Source organism: Equus quagga, chromosome 4 (genome assembly GCF_021613505.1).
Source record: "Equus quagga isolate Etosha38 chromosome 4, UCLA_HA_Equagga_1.0, whole genome shotgun sequence".
Classification (NCBI taxonomy): Eukaryota; Metazoa; Chordata; class Mammalia; order Perissodactyla; family Equidae; genus Equus; species Equus quagga.
In genome coordinates, this window is record NC_060270.1 from 137,751,424 (window position 1) to 137,767,953 (window position 16,530).

Here is a 16,530-nt window from a genome sequence, read left to right on the forward strand (position 1 = left end):
ACATTTTTGCCATTTCTGTTAGCATTCCCTCCTCATCTCTCTCTCCCAGCATCTTTCTTTTTCCTGAATAATTTAAAAGTTGGAGACATTATGTTCTTTTACCCCTAAACACTTCAATGTATATTTTCTTAGAACAAAAGACCTTCTTATACATAACCCGAGTGCAGTTACCAAAATCAGAACACTTAAGATTTATGTAATACCATTATCTAATCCGCAGGCCATGTTCTAATTTTGTCAGTAGTCCAAATAACATCCTTTCCAGCCATTTTCTCCAGTTTCTTTTCCTTTTTTATTAATGGTTTTTCTCTTCTTTTTTCTTAATTTCATATATTGTGTTGAGAAGTGTCCTAGGTTTGAATCATCCTTGAATTCCTATAATAAACCTTTATAATTCGTGATGTATTGTTATATTATACTGCAGGATTTTATTTGCTAGTACTTTATTCCTCTATTCATAAGTGAAATAAATCTGTTTTTGTTCTGTGTTTTCCATGTTTAGTATTGAGATATGAAAGCTTTATAAAATTAATTTTAGAGGGATCTCTTTTCTCTGTAACTTGAATTGCCTAAATAGCATAGGATTTTCCTGATTTAAAAAAATTAGATACAGTGCACTAAGCACTCAGACTGACCCTCTTAGAGGAAGGCAAATATGTCCCAGGTAATAGTGTCAAAGGGAATTCATCCACGTTATATAGTGCAGATAGAAGATCTGGAAAGAATTATCCAGGATCACCATAAAACAAACACCATGCAACTAATCAAACATTCTATACCATAGAAAGTAATATACAAGCAAAGCATGCTAAAAACAGATGAAGAGAGAATCTTCTTTCTTCTAGGAGAAAACAACTCAAGTGCGGAGAGATCCCTTGCAGTGAAATTGTGCTATTAGAAGAACATAATGAGAATATCAGTTCAATAAAATAGAACCTCAAAGGTGAAATTATAAAGTAGCGTATAAGATGAAAAGAGAGATTGAAGAAGAATCAAACTGAGATTAAAAATAATGCCATTATAAATATAATAAATAAACCCAAAGCAGAAATAGCAAGGAACAGATTTGATATGGCTGAAAATCAAATTATTAGCATGGAAGAAAATTAATCAAAGTGACCACAAATGAAAAAACAAAAGGATTAAAGCAATTAGAAGAAGAATGATAACTATCGAAATCAAAGACAAGTCAGCATAAAGGCAATTGATGTCCCTGAAATAGGGACTCTAATAAATGGAAAAGAGAAAGTTTTCAGAGATATAATACAAAAAGTTTCTTTGAAGTGAAGGAAGAATAAATCTGTGGATGAAAAGGGCAAATAATATGCCTGTTAAAATTAATCCATAACAATCACCTTTGAAACCATTCAGATTGAGTTTCTGAGCTTCAAAAAATTGAGAATAATTTGAGAATCCAGGAAGGAAGACAAGAATGAGTACTATTATAAATAGGCTCAGTGGTAAAAACTAGTTGCAGTGTTAATGATTAGACAGTTTAAGTAGAGTATAAACCTTTTATAGAAAATAGCCTACAAGAAAATTACCTTTGCTTCTCTGTTTTCCTGTTAGGGTGGTGTTCCTGTGGGCTTAGCGTCTAAACCCTTTCAGATTCTGTACGGACACACTGATGAAGTGTTGAGTGTTGGCATCAGCACTGAGCTAGACATGGCAGTGTCAGGATCAAGGGTAAGATTTCACCTTTAAGAAATAGTAATTTTTTCTACAAATTCAGAAGCAGTATTTATATTTAAATTTTTTTCTTGGGGGATAGGTAAAAATATAGAAATTTTATACTATGTGTAGGACTTTGCAAAAGTGACATAATGCAGAAAGAAAAAACCTAGAGGCTGCATTCTATTTTGATATTTTACTGGTCTAATTTATTAGTTAAGGGAAGAGGGCATTTTATGAAATAAAATACTATTTGAAATTTCAAGATTGGAATTTTTCCTAAGGTACATGTGGAATAACCATGTTCTCAGGTCTCACATTTCTTTATCTGACCCACTTTCTTTTCTTCTTTTTTGTTCTTCTCACTTTCTTACATTTCCTGTGTGTAGGATGGCACTGTGATTATACATACCATTCAGAAAGGTCAGTACATGAGGACTTTACGACCCCCTTGTGAGAGTTCTCTGCTCCTGACTGTTCCCAGTTTGGCTATATCTTGGGAAGGACACGTTGTCATCTACTCCAGCATTGAAGAAAAGACCACCCTCAAGGTATATAACAGCTTCATGCATAGGGCTAGACTCTCTATGAGCATATCTTTTCCTTTCCCCATTATATATAGGAGGCATTTTGAAGAAGGGAAAAACACCACACTTTAAATAGGATGTTTTCCTTTCACCATTCAGTTTGTTCATTCCATACCAGTAGATGGACCCCTATCAGAGTCTTGGCCTCACGTTTGTATTTTGTTTTAGGAATTTCTATTGGTCTATATAATATACAACTTCAAAAATAATTTCTGATTATCTGAAACTTCATAAGCTTAAGTGGAAATTATAAAATTAAATTATTTTTGCACAGGGCACATTATAAATAAACAAGCCATGAATTTTATATGTTTATTTTCCTTTCAGATATAAAGCTTTTTAAAAATTAAGAGAATCTTTTTGTTTTGTTTTAAGAATGTGGACTTTTTTGAACTGGATGAGATTTTAATTCTTTTGGAAGAGTGAGAGTTCTTGTTTAATATTTATTGGCAATCTGATTTGAAATCACTTTAATAATATTGTCTACACACTTTCTCTTTAAATATAACTGTATGTTTATTCCAAAATTTTAAACCCAGTTATCATTCTGTTGTAGTCATAGTTTTAACTGATAATATTAAAACTCAGGTTTTTTTGTTTTTTTTTTAAATTGAGTCTTTTTTTTTTTTTTTCCTTAAGATTGGCACCTGAGCTAACAACTTCACCAATCTTTTTTTTTTCTGCTTTATCTCCCCAAATCCCCCGGGGACATGGTTGTATATCTTAGTTGCAGGTCCATTCTAGTTGTGGTAAAACACAGTTTTAATTAGAGATCATTAAATTTTCTTCATCTGATCTTTGCAGGGTAAGAATGCACTGCATGTGTTTTCTGTAAATGGCAAGTACCTACGGTCTCAAGTCCTGAAGGAACAAGTATCAGATATGTGTGTAATTGGAGAACACGTTATCACAGGCAGTTTGCAAGGGTTCCTGTCCATAAGAGATCTCCACAGGTAAATAATAATTCTTGAAGTATCACTTAAGAAAAGGTGGTAGAGGGTATAAATGCTAAGTGAAATAATGTCAGGCAGAGAAAGACAAACACTGTATGATTTCACTCATATGTGGAAGATAAACAAACACAGATAAAAACAACAGATTGGCGGTTACCAGAGGGGAAAGGAGTGGGAGGAGGACAAAAGGGGTAAAGGGGCACATCTGTGTGGTGACGGGTGAGAACTAGACTATTGGGGGTGGACACAATGCAGTCTGTGCAGAAACTGACATACAGTAGTGTGCACCTGAGATTTACACAGCGCTATAAGCCAGTATGACCGCCATAAAATAATTTAAAAAAAAAGAAAAGGTGGCAGTACTTTCAGCCTGGAGTGGAAATCAGCAATGTAAGATTTCTGATCTTTTGGTTTATCATTTATTATGAACATGTCTTTTTTGATAACTATGAAAATAATTGGGGAAACTAAAGTATTCTTGGATTAGTAAGTGATATATAGATGTACATTTTAAAAATGTAGAAAATGTTGTGTGTATTTTACCACAATTAAAAGTTTTTTTAAAAATAGCCAGAAAAAGGGCCAGCCCAGTGGGGTAGTGGTTAAGTTCACACATTCTGCTTCAGCAGCCTGGGATTTGCAGGTTCAGATCCCAGGTGCAGACCTACACACTGCTCATTGGCGGCACCCCACATACAAAATAGAGGAAGATTGGCACAGATATTAGCTCAGCAACATCTTCCTCAGGCGAAAAGAGGAGGATTGGCAGGTGTTAGCTCAGGGCAATCTTCCTCACCAAAAATAAATAAATAATAGCCAGAAAAAAACTTGTCATAGTGCCAAGCCTGGATTATGGATTTGGAAGTCTGTCCAATTATAGTTTGAGTTTTTACAAGTAAAGTTGGGATTTTTAAAATTTTTTCCTAACTATAGTTAAAATAAACTATTTTTAGGGCTAACATATCTGTTCAGGATTGTGTATGAGTGTGTGTTAAATTAGTGGGGAGTCTTGTTATTTAACCCAGTGAAGGAGAGGATGTTTGAATGCTGGATGTGTCTGTCTACTAGTTTATATACACAAAGCACTGATTTCCCTGTGTGCCCAAATACATTCTTTTCTTACCCCTCAAAAAAAATTTATTATGGCTTATTTATACTTCTCAGCCTATCTTGGCCCTTCCTAAAAACCTTTTCTTTTAGATCATTTCCTGATCCAGGGTGTTATCTTATTGCATTCATATCAGAATCACTTCTGTACCAACATCCTCTCCCTATTTTTGTATTTTCTTTCTCCTTTTTGTGATTCTTTCTTCTGGAGTAGAGCATGGAGTCCCCATTCCAATCATATCTTTCCAATATTTTCTTTTACAACTCTGAGTTCAGGGTATTGTTAAGAGAATCCAAAATTAGAAAAATCAATGGGATCTTTTAGCAGATTAGTCTAGAAAATAGTATGTACATCATAGGATTCTAATATTATGCTTTATGTTTGAATATTTTGCATATGTTGTATCTTTTAAGATAAGGCAAATAGACCAATTTTATTGAGCTTACCTCCCCCCGAAAGATAAACTTTTGAGCTTTTGCCCTTTCTATCCAATTTTCTCTTATTAGTCAACTATGTGAAAGTCGTTTAGTGAGAGCTCATACATATGGTTAGAAGAGAAATATATGTTGAGAATAGAGGAAACATCTGTTAAGTGTTTTAAGTAACGCTGTAAAAGTGGACCCTCGTGCAAGTCACTCAAGCTTTCAGAACTTAAGCTCCCATATCTGTGAAGTTAGAATGCAGAACTAGATGATCAAGTTACCTCCCAGGTGTAAAATTCTGTGAATCCATTATATATCCATGTAATTATGTGTTTCTTATTTCTCTTCCAGTTTGAATCTCAGCATCAACCCATTAGCCATGCGATTGCCTATCCACTGTGTTTGCGTAACCAAAGAGCACAGCCATATTCTTGTAGGATTAGAAGACGGCAAGTTGATTGTAGTGGGTGTTGGCAAGCCAGCTGAGGTAAAACCTAGTATCAAGAATTTCATTTCCCGTACTCTCGGGGATTCCTTTGTTTCTCCTTCGTTCCAGTTGAATCAGAAGTCTCCATTATGGATAAACAAATTGAAAAACAAATTTGATCTTTCAAAGGATAGTAAATGAAAAGAGGATAAAGCTGGTATTCAAGAGTGATGTTTATAGTATGAAAAGCACACATTTGACGTTTCCATCCATCATTCTATGTGAATAAGAAAGTTCTTTTATTCTGTCTTTCCAAATTTAGATTCAAGGCCACTACTTGAATTTCTAATACAAAAAAACCTTTATAAAAATGAAATATAGCTTCAAACAATGAAACTACTTACTTTAATTTCAACAAATACCCAGCGTGACTGTATGTCAGTTGTCCTTTTGTAAAAGCATCATTTTTTACTTGGAACTACAAATATCCCCATATAACATGCTAATTCTCAGTGTGTGCCCTATAGTGGCTGTAAATTTATTTGCCAATGGTTTATCAATTACTGAATATTCAGATATCATGAATCTAATACTGTCTTAAGCAAGCTTAGTGTCTATACTCCAAGTAATTTAGCAATTCTTCTAGAAAATTTACTTTATTACATAGAGTCATATTAAGCATTATAAATATTTATTAATACCAGCAGTCTTTTCTGAGAAATCTAAAATATGACATCTGTAGGGGTTATTTCAAGAGAAGACGTTACTGAATAACAGTCAGTGGTTATAATAAATCTATCATCAATCATAGGGACCTTTTTGATTTATAAATATTTTAAGATTTTGTTAGTCCTTATGCTCTTTTTCAGGATGTTATTTTAACAAAAGAGAGATCTTAAGTTAAAGTGGCTGCAACAACATTTACTTTCAGAGGTAACAGGTCCCCCAAACAATGTTTGTAAGTCTATATCTTGGTATCTCACTTATATTTAAACATTTTAAGCATTTTTCCATTCAACAGTAATAGAGTTTCTTGGTTAATAAATTTCCCCAATAAGTATTGCCCTCCTCTCCTCCGCTCGTGTGGTGATTACTTTAGAACTCTGCTCAGACTTCTGAGTTTCTCATTTTACTGAATTTTTAAAAAATGAAATGACTAGTACGTACACACATTTTCTTTTTAAAAATTGATTTGGAAAAAACATCTAAGCAGCTTCATTTCTTAGGCCTAAATCAATGTTTTGTAATATTTACGCCAAATAAGTGTTTTGTCCTTATTGAAAGATTTATATTCTAAAACATAGAATCTGAACTGTGTGTAGATTTTGAATAAAAATATTTTTTACCTATTTTACATCCTTGGATGTATCAACTGAATTATGGATTTATTTAGCAAATAATCTAATTGAATACTTAGAATCTTGCATAATTAACATATAATTCTAAATGACAAGGCAGAAATTAAAAAGATCAATATTTAGTTATGAAAAGATTTTCTATTTCAAGATCTATTTTTACCTAAAAGATCAAAATCTTGATTAATGTGTATTTTTAAATCATGTAGCAGTTTATGTATCATACTATCAGCATGAAATTCACATTTTTAAATCAGATGGTAATGTGGGAATGGAAATACACCTGGAAACGAAAATGCAAAAACAGGCATGCCAAAGTATCTTTACATGAGACTTGTCTTTATCACTGCAGTAAATGTACCCTGGAGAAGTAACCATTGAGAAACGCGGCAAATGAGTCTCGATTAGAAAGTGCTTGCACTTGGGGAAGGAATTCCAGCAAATCCCGGGGTTAGAGTGAGAAATGTTTCCCACGTGGAGTTTCTGCCCTGCCCAGAAGTGTAAGCACTTTCAGAGGGGCATTTACTCACTGGTTCACTTAATGTTTAATTAGTAATTGTTACCTGCTGGGAAGTGTGCTAGGCGCTACAGATTTAATGGTGGACGAAACGTGCCTTCAGAGAGCTTACGCTATTCTTGTTTCTAAATTACTTTTTGTCATTCTCTTGTTAAATATTATTTTTGAAATTCTTCTGTAAAAATATTTTAAAATTACTTTCTTTTCATCAAAATGTTATTTTACTTTTTTCTTATCCTTGTGATTGGCGTTAATAGTACTGCAAATATTTAAGAAAGAAAATCCCCAAACCTGTGTCTTGTTAGCTAGATCAAGTATAACTTGAGAAGATTATTTTAATAAAGTGAAATATATTTTTGTTAATATATAAAGTAAGAGAGGCTGGTAATTTTGACATAACTGAGACATTTAGTTTAAAAATTTACAGGCTGGCATTAGATGTTTCTCAACTGAAAGACAATCAATTAGTGAAGGCTTTCTTTGATTATTATTAATCAAGAATCATTAAAATGTTAATGATTCTCCTAACAAAACTTATTTCTTCTGTGTTTTATAAAATCAGTGTCTTGTATATCAATTTCATGTATTCTTTTTCTCTCTTTCTTTCTCAATAACATCTATTCTCCATTTCTCTGGATTAAACAGATGCGTTCAGGTCAGCTCACTCGAAAACTGTGGGGATCTAGCAAGCGGCTCAGCCAGATTTCAGCTGGAGAAACTGAATATAATACTCAAGATCCCAAGTGATTGTTCTTTCCATCTTCCGTCATGGATAACTGAAACTTGATTTATTGCTTTGTCACTTTAACCACATCTCTCAACTATCTGAATCGTTTCAGGGCTTTTATCCCTGAAAATCATTTAGGAATTACCAAAATTTCATATGATATGTGTATAAAGACGTAGGTTGTGACATTATCCACTTTAAAAATTTCTGGTTGATATTATTAAATCCAATCTTGTTAAGTATTTCTTGGTCTACACTAAGGTGGATTTGAGAAAATACATTTGATAGATTTAGTAGTCCATTCCTAAAGATCATTAGATCCATTTTTAAAAACAAACTCTGAAAGGTACTTACTATGTTTTAAAACAAAAAAGTCTAAAAATGAAGAAGTTAGATTCAGTTCGCTTATTATTCAGAACAACAAAGTTTAAGGTATTTCTAATAAAAGTACAGATAATGAGGCAGTTGAGAGATATGGCTTTTAATATATTCTTCTATCATCCTCCTGCTTACTGACCATTATATTTAAAAATACGTCAATTTATTTATGGAACTCCTCGTTGGACGTAATATTTTAAAGGTATCTGTTGCATGCTTGGATTTTCAAAACTCAGTATAAATTCCAGGATTTCATGATAAGTTGAAAATAAGACTATTGAAACTGGTACATTGGCTCATTCCACTACTAAGTACATTACTAATGAGAATTTACTGAAGTGTATTATTATCCTTAAATAATAAAGATTGAGTAGGAATCAGAGAAACTGGAAATACACTTTGTAGATGTATTGCATTAGTAGTATAATTAAGGGAAAATGTTGGTTATGATTTTGACAGTTGGCTCATTTAAGTAGCATTTGCAGCACAATTTGTATCAGCAAAGCTCAAAATTTCTTGGGGGTTTTCTTTACTAAGCAAATACTGTGTTTTCCCCGATAATTAGAAGAGTTAACAAGCATATCCAAATATATTACATTTTTACCTAGGACTTCCATGTGATTGATGTATCAATTGAAAAGATGTGCATAACTTAAACTAGTCATTTAGATATAGTAATTTTTAAAAATATGCATTTCTGTTTCATGTTCTGTATAACTTTTAGGGTTACAATTAATATACTATACGTAGCTAAATGTTACATGCTTTACTATTCAAGATTTTAAAGCAAAAGGCTGATAGGTTTGTTTTGGAATTCAAAGAGATTGTTAAACCTAGTGCTTTTATAAGGTCATCTTTTGAGTTAGGTCAGAGAGCTTTTACAACCGAGAGTGTCCTTAACCTGAGATTCCATGGAGTTTGGGGGATTTCCGAATCTCCTGAGGTTGTGTTGAAGTTCTGTGTGTTACCTGCACATTTTTCAGGAGTGAATGGTTGTGGGTCTTTAAGAGGGTCAATGATGGCGGCGGGGGGGTGGGGGGAGAAACACAGCTTTTTACAATAATAGTGTTTTTAAAATAATAATATTATTTTTTCATTACACAAATCATAGATTTCCTTACGTCCCGTTGTCTTCTCAATTGAATCTTTGAGAAATTTTCCTTCTGCAGTTCTTCTCTCCTGTTGCCCACAGTATCTCATACCCTTTTCTTTATAACCTTATGAGTGAGTAAAAAGTTTATAAGAAGTAAAGAGTTCTGTTTAGGGAAGCTGTTTGAATAGACTTCATATGTTTGAGTCAAGACTAATAAAAAATTATAGAGGAATTTTCTTCCCAGTTATTTAAAATCCTCTGTTTTATTCAGTGAAAAACAGTTATGTTTTGAGTAAATAACACTGAAATAAACTGGTGCAGCAATTGCAAATAGAATGTATGTAAATGTGAAGGTTTCCTTTTGAGGACTTCATGAGTTTGTGGTGAAGATGTCTCAGAACAAGTCAATAGAGATAATTATGATTTACTGAGATTATTGCTTCTGTTACCTTATTTCATTCTATTTTCACTTATCTTATTTTTTAGGAGGTTTCAAGTCAACAGAACCAACGTGATTGATTTTTTTAAAACTGTTTGTAAATCAAAACTTTGGAAATGTTTTCTTTTGCTTATTTATTAAGAGATTTTGGTATAAGGATGCCTTCTTTATTTTTAAGGCCACTTAATATTGGTTTTGGAGATTATTTTGGATGCTTATAAGTTACGAAAAAGTTTAACTTAGATTATCAGGGGAAAATTCCTAAATTTATGGTGTTTGACTTTCCTGCTTTTTAAGATGGAAGAACTGAAGAGGCAGGATTCATTTTATCACAGAAATAGGAAGAAGCTTTGTTTACAGTAAAATAGAAATCCTACCTAGACTGATAGTAGATGTTCAGAGCAGGCAGTTATTTCTTATATTACTTTTTCCAAAAAGTAAAAACCAAAAATGTAAAATTTTCAGGAAAATCTTTGAGAATGGAACTTAAAGTTTATCTATTAAATAAGCAAACACAGTAGAACCATTAGCTGAATAATCCTCTTTTAACCAATTTTGCCCACTGAATTAAAAATCACTACATAAAATCACTGGAAAGATATACTTTGGGCAATTCTGGTGTATTTAGACGTTATCCATAGAAATTATTTCCATTTTGTATAATAGGAGAAATTAACAGTATCATTAGAATGGAATAACAGATGGACATTTCAGTCGAATATATCTTAACTTGGCTATTATAAAGTCTATTGTCTTTGCAGCCAGAACTTTTCGTCTGCTTTTGTTTCTTGGCACTGGTGATGATGGAAATAAAAACCTCAGCATCCTGGTGACGGGGAGAGATGTTGCCTGAGATAATGGTTTCACTTTCAGAAAGTGAGGTCAAAGTATTAAAACAATAATAGCTGTGCTCACTTAGAGAACAAACAAGCTTTGTAAGACTTTTTCAACTCTTCCCAATCAATATTCTGTCATTACTTAGATAAAATTGGAGGAGAGAAGAAAAAATAGATAAGGGCATGACAATTAGGAAAATGTATGAAAATGAAGCCTGGGCACTTGGTTTAAGGTCTTTTAGGCCCGTGAAGTTTATGTGAGCTGTGAGTCAGCTTCTGTTTATTAATCTCCCTCAGGCCACAGCGCTTTTCTTGGGTCACATCGTTCTGTAGGAGAGAAAATGCCAAGTATTCGTTTATTGTTGTCGAGGAGCATCAGTGAGCCTTCCTTTTTCTCTATTAAGGCATGTAAAAATTATCCGTGAAGAGCTGGTACTGAAGATCAATTTGATGCTTCTAAAGGAATGTGTGACCCTATAATTAATTAGAGTTTAGATTTGAAAGTTGAATCTTAACCTAAGAGTTTTTATGTTTGCTTGAATAGGAGTAGGCGGAGAAAGCTGTTAACTTGAATACCAGATTTTTATTTAATGATGATAGACTCATGGCCCTTGCCTTACATATATTTTATATTATTGTTATTCAAGAAGTCACTAATGGAAATCTTTGAATTTAAAGAGGTTAGCTCCTTTTTTATATATTTATATTTATAAAATATTATTAAATGAGTAGCATTGTCTTTATCACCTTTCCAATGAAAAGATGCAAGTGCATGGATTATAGTAAATATAAATATTGTATATAATATATAATATAAAATAATATCATATATGTAGTATCATAGGGTGTGTGTGTGCGGGCGTGCATGCCTGAAGGTGATTTCTTCAAATACATCATTAAACTTGTCTTCCCTAAATAAGTTCTTACTTGTCTTTAGGATATAGTTTTTGACTGATATAGGAAGTGAAGTATATTCCTTTTCTTTTCTAAATCTAATCTGTCGTTTTCTTTTATCAGCCAGACTCGTGTCTCGTCCTCATTACTGTTCCCCTCATCAGCTGAAGCTGTTCTTTCCCAGTAATGACCAGTCTTAAACATTTGCATCACTCAACAAATAGCCATTCTCACTATTTGTCTTGCCTGATTCACTTGTCATATATACTCAGCGTTTGATTTATTTTAAATGTGACCCCACCGAGAACATTGTTCTGGAGAGCTTTTTCTGATGCCATTAGGCAACAACAGTGTAGCGTTATCAGTCATCACTTCAATATTATTAAAATGTTGGCTGCAACTTGACTTCTTTAATTGAATCTAGCATTTTCTAGGCTGGCGTTTCTTAATGGAGGTTGCGGTCAGACTTGTCCACGAACGTGTATTAATACACAGGAGTCCAGGTACTGCTCTGGACTTTCTGAATCTCTTTACTTGATATTCTTGATATTAAAAAAAGTATGACTCAGGATTATTACATTAAATCTTAAAGTATTTTCCTCTATAGAAATTATCTCCATTCATTTGTATAAATCAGATCTAATATTTACAGGCTAATTTGAAAATAGGTTTAATCATTATCCTTGGAGACATTTTGTCTAAAGTTTGCTTGGAATGGCTTTCTTCTCTTTGTTTTGTGTGCCATAGAAACAGTCAGACTTCCTCTTCAGTTGCAGTATTCTCATCACAAGCCCTCTTCAGACCTTTCACATTTGAAAATTATAACTAATATTTGCCTCCAACAAAGTGTCCGTTTGCTTTTATTAGTTCCTAGTGATTATCAGTGAATATTTTGCATATTTGAATTAGGTAAAATTTCAAAGTATTAATAAAAAGCATGAGTAACAAAATGCCAGATTTAAAACATAGAATTAGATCTCTTGTAGCCTTGATGCCAGTAATCAATAGATTTTCCTAATTAAAAAGGATTGGGCAAATTCCCTAAGGACTTCTGATGACTTCTGTAGGTACAGCCTCTGTATGGTAAATAATTGAGATCAAAGATTAAATGATCTTTAAGTTAAATAATTAAGATTAAGTTTAAATAATCTTTAAGTTTTCAAATGAAAAGTCCTAGTAGTACAGAAAATAAAGCATTAACGTTTAAGATACTTAGGCCTATATTGGAAAGGGTTCCATTTTCTACATTGAAAATATCCTCGAGTATAGGAGTTAATGTGATTTTCTTCAGTATAAGAATCTTGTGTAAAAGTGGCTATATTGTCAAATACTTTCCTGGGAGATTGTAGTAATCCGTCAGACACGTCTTCTTACATTTCCTCATTGACATCTGTCAGATGTGGGTAATTTCTAAACACCTTGCAGGATTTGAAGCTAACGGTTTTAGTGAAAAATAAAAGGACAAAGATACAACTGTATTTACTTTTGTCTAAATGCCTATAATCTTAAGAACTGAAAATTCAGAGGAAAAGAACAAGTAGAAGTTTACTAATTCAACATTTTTTTTCCATGATATACTTTGAATGTTTCCTTAGAAACTTATTTTACAAATATTACCATAATAATAATAACAACAACACAATGTTGTTATTGAAAGAATTACCCATTCATTTTTCAAAGGTGACTGTGAGTGGAGTTTTGGGCGGGGGTGTTTTCACTTATGATGGCTGTCTCATTATTTAAAATTTATAACTATTTTTGAATGTGCAGAGTGATTAGCTATTTGTAACACTATTCCGATGTAGCGTTGTAATTTGAAAATAAAAAAACAAGTTAGGATTTAGGTGGGATGGAAAAATTATATTTTATTGATCAAAATATATTCTTTTAAACAAGAAGTCTTAGTACAATTGGGCCTTTTAAAATTTTATTTTGGAAATAATATATTTCAACAATATATATTAAAACTAGAGGTTCTCTGGTAGCCAGCGTACTAACTAGTTAATGTTAAAATGCTATTTTTGCTATTCCTTCTCTTGGAAACATTTTCCCACACTATGTGAGCAATGTGTTTTAAGATTTAGTGGGCTCAACCCTCAAATTCAGCAAATACTCCTCTTGCTTTTTGAAAGGAAAAACTTACCTGTGATAGACATATTATTTTGCTCTTCAGAATACTAAAATTATATTAATCAATAAACACTTTAGAAAGTGGTTCTGGTAAGGAGTTATCAGTTATCGGACTTAACTGAAAAAAAAAATTCAACCTCTTAGTTTCTTATATAGGGATTAAAGAAAATAACTTTATTTCTTCCTTTGGGATTTTGATTATTTTTCTTGGGTAACTTTTAAAGTAATTATAGTAGTTTCCACACTTTTTCCAAAATTATGGCATGTTACAGTAAATCTTACTGTTAAATGTCTTTCACATTTTAGACTGGTTTTTTCCTATTCTGCTTTGTACTGCTTTCTGTGATTCGTAAATACCGTCACCAAAAAGGTTTTGTGGTTGCTTACTGTTTATTTTGTAGTTAGCTCTACATAAGGAAACTGTTAGAGACCGATATGGCTGGTCTGTTCTCTTCAGAAACTCCTAACAGGTCTGGCTTTCCTTGCCCTGGCTGTTTGCTTTTGTAGACTAGAATGACAAATTCAGCAAAAAGTAATCAGAGACCTAGCCAGACAGTCATTTTCTGTCAGATGCCTTGCTGTACGTAGAAGTGAATCCATTAAGACAGGAAAATATCAAACGCATATGATTTGTCTCTTATGTCACTTTTTCTGGGACTCAGATTAAATCGGAGCATTTCGGTGTTACCATGGAGGGTGACAGTGACTTGAATGCTTATATATGCGCGTCGTCAATTCAGAGGAGGATTCTGAAAATTCGGAATTGTTAAAAAACTTGCAAATCGTGCTGCTACTTAAACATCTAAGGAATTCACAAAAGTTGTGTCGTTATCATAAATGTTCCTTCTCATTTATTCTACTGGAATTGACAAAAAGATTATTAAGCCTTATTTATATCTAATTATTGACTGCAAACTGTGACTCTGAATATTTGTATGCCAAAAAAAGGTTTTAAAGTTGAGAGTTTTAGACGTAATAAAGATGTGTAAATACTTTTGATTAGTATTTTCATTATAATGAAGTTACTGTTAATTTGGTGCAATATATTCTTCCCTTCCTCATCCTTTTAAAATTAAATATATAAGATGTATGTTTTGTTTTGTTACATTGAAAGCTGTTTGGAAATTTTTCAGTGTGTGTATATGAGTTACTGTTTGCTTTGTTTCTGTATAGCGTGATTGAAGATGATAACTGAAAATTTTGCACCCTTTTTAGTCCTTTGGAAATTTGTATTCTAACAGTTTTTAAGAATGTGCATTTATTTTGTACATAATAAATAGCTTTGTATATGAAAATGGGCTGGAATCAAATTAAAAGAATGCTGTTCCTTTCCTCGGTTGGTTTGTGAGTCTCAGCTCACGGCGTCTGGTGAGAACTCGGCCTTCGCCGAGTGAGCGGGCAGGGGCCTGAGTGCAGTGCTTGCTGAGCAGCTAATGCATTACTGCTGCTTCTCAAGTGAGCAGAGCCGCTTCTGTAGCCTTCTGTGCACAAGATAAACGTCATGCTAATTGACCAATTTTTGTCATATGTAACAACAGATATTAAGCCTTTCGTTTTAAAGCCACCTCAGAAACATGGCTACATTTTTTCCCCAGGAAATGATCATACGCCAGAAATCTTCATTTGTAGTTTATCAAATAATACATTAGGTTGAGGTTTTTAAAAAACTTTTATTTCCTTTCATAATTAAAATCTTTTATTCATCAATTTTTGATTAATGTCTAAATGTTGACCTAATCCTTCTGTTTCTGTTAAAGTTAATAGAACCTAATCCATGATAAGACAGAATCCAAGCTCTGTTGGATTCTTGCTATGTAGTACTTTTGTCTCCAGATCCAGTAAAGCAAGACAACAGAAATGAACATTAACCTTTTTCTAGTCTGGTACCATTTGTGCACTATTCTACCTCTACTGAAGACACTTGGCTAGAATTGGAAACCTCTGCATTCATTCATCTGGTGAGATTTGTCAGTCACAGGACAATGAAAGCCAGGGCCCTTACAGGCTTAATTAAGACTGCCTTGGAGAAAGCCAAATACCATCTGACTTCACTCATGTGGAAGATAGAAGAGCAAAATCAGCAAACACATAGATACAGAGAATATATTGTTAGATTGGGGGAGGGTGAAAGGGGTAAATGGGTCATTTATACAATGATGGATGGAAACCAGACTTTTGATGGTGAGCACCAGTCTATACAGAAATCGAAATAGAATGATGTACACCTGGAATTCATACAATGTTATAAACCAGTGTTGCCTCAATTGAAAAAAAAGACCACTTTGCTTTTGTGAAATAAGTCCATAACACCATATCAAGCATCAAATAAATGTATTTGTTTTACACAATATGCTGAAGCTTATAATTTCTCACCATATAATGTTTATTTGGTGAGAATCTGAGATTAAACAATTTTTTGAAGCTTTATTGTGAATTTTTTTGCCAGTTTTTTATTTTGTTCACTAGTGAACTTAGTAGAATGATTTTGACAGTCAGTCTATTCAATTCTGATAGAAACTCTTTACCTACATAGTGTTTGGTGCATTTTCTAAAGTTGTATCCATTCAAAAGTGGTTCAGTTGTCATTTTGCAGAGATTGAAGAATTAGGGAAAGGCTACAGAAACATTGTGAATTACCATTATTCATGCTCTAGAGATAAAAAATTCTTTTTGAAAGTAAGTGCCTTCTTACATTATTCAACTTTAACTTATAGCCCAAATCCTTTAACAGATCGTGGGTTTTCAGAAGAAAATCTTGTGCCAAGTCATATGCATATGATAATCAAAGAGAAGGTGAAGATGGATTTAATTCTTCAGCCTAGAGCAACAGTAGTTTATGAATCCTATTTAAGCAGTTTTTGTCAGAATGCTTTCAAGGAACATCACAGAGACATTTACAGATGGGAAGACACGTGAGACCTTGAGCACAGTGTCAGGGATTGAAAAACAACATGGAGAGCTTAAAAAAAAGTCTGGATCGAAGGGGTAAAGGA

General features: G+C 33.0%; 1 protein-coding gene across 11 annotated transcripts in view; it reads left to right on the forward strand.

Annotated features, from left to right (window-relative positions):
• NBEAL1 (neurobeachin like 1) overlaps positions 1 to 15,964 on the forward strand; it is a 158,249-nt gene extending 142,285 nt beyond the window's left edge. For 7 of the 11 annotated variants that reach the window (XM_046658281.1, XM_046658278.1, XM_046658280.1 and 4 more), the window contains 4 exons: positions 1,570 to 1,686; positions 2,061 to 2,222; positions 3,063 to 3,211; positions 5,093 to 6,866. In XM_046658281.1, the coding sequence (XP_046514237.1) occupies positions 1,570 to 1,686; positions 2,061 to 2,222; positions 3,063 to 3,211; positions 5,093 to 5,369 (705 nt within the window). In that variant the 3' untranslated portion in view covers positions 5,370 to 6,866. The other 4 variants (XM_046658282.1, XM_046658285.1, XM_046658286.1 and 1 more) reach the window with 3 other exon arrangements.
• Positions 15,965 to 16,530: the final 566 nt, after the last annotated feature.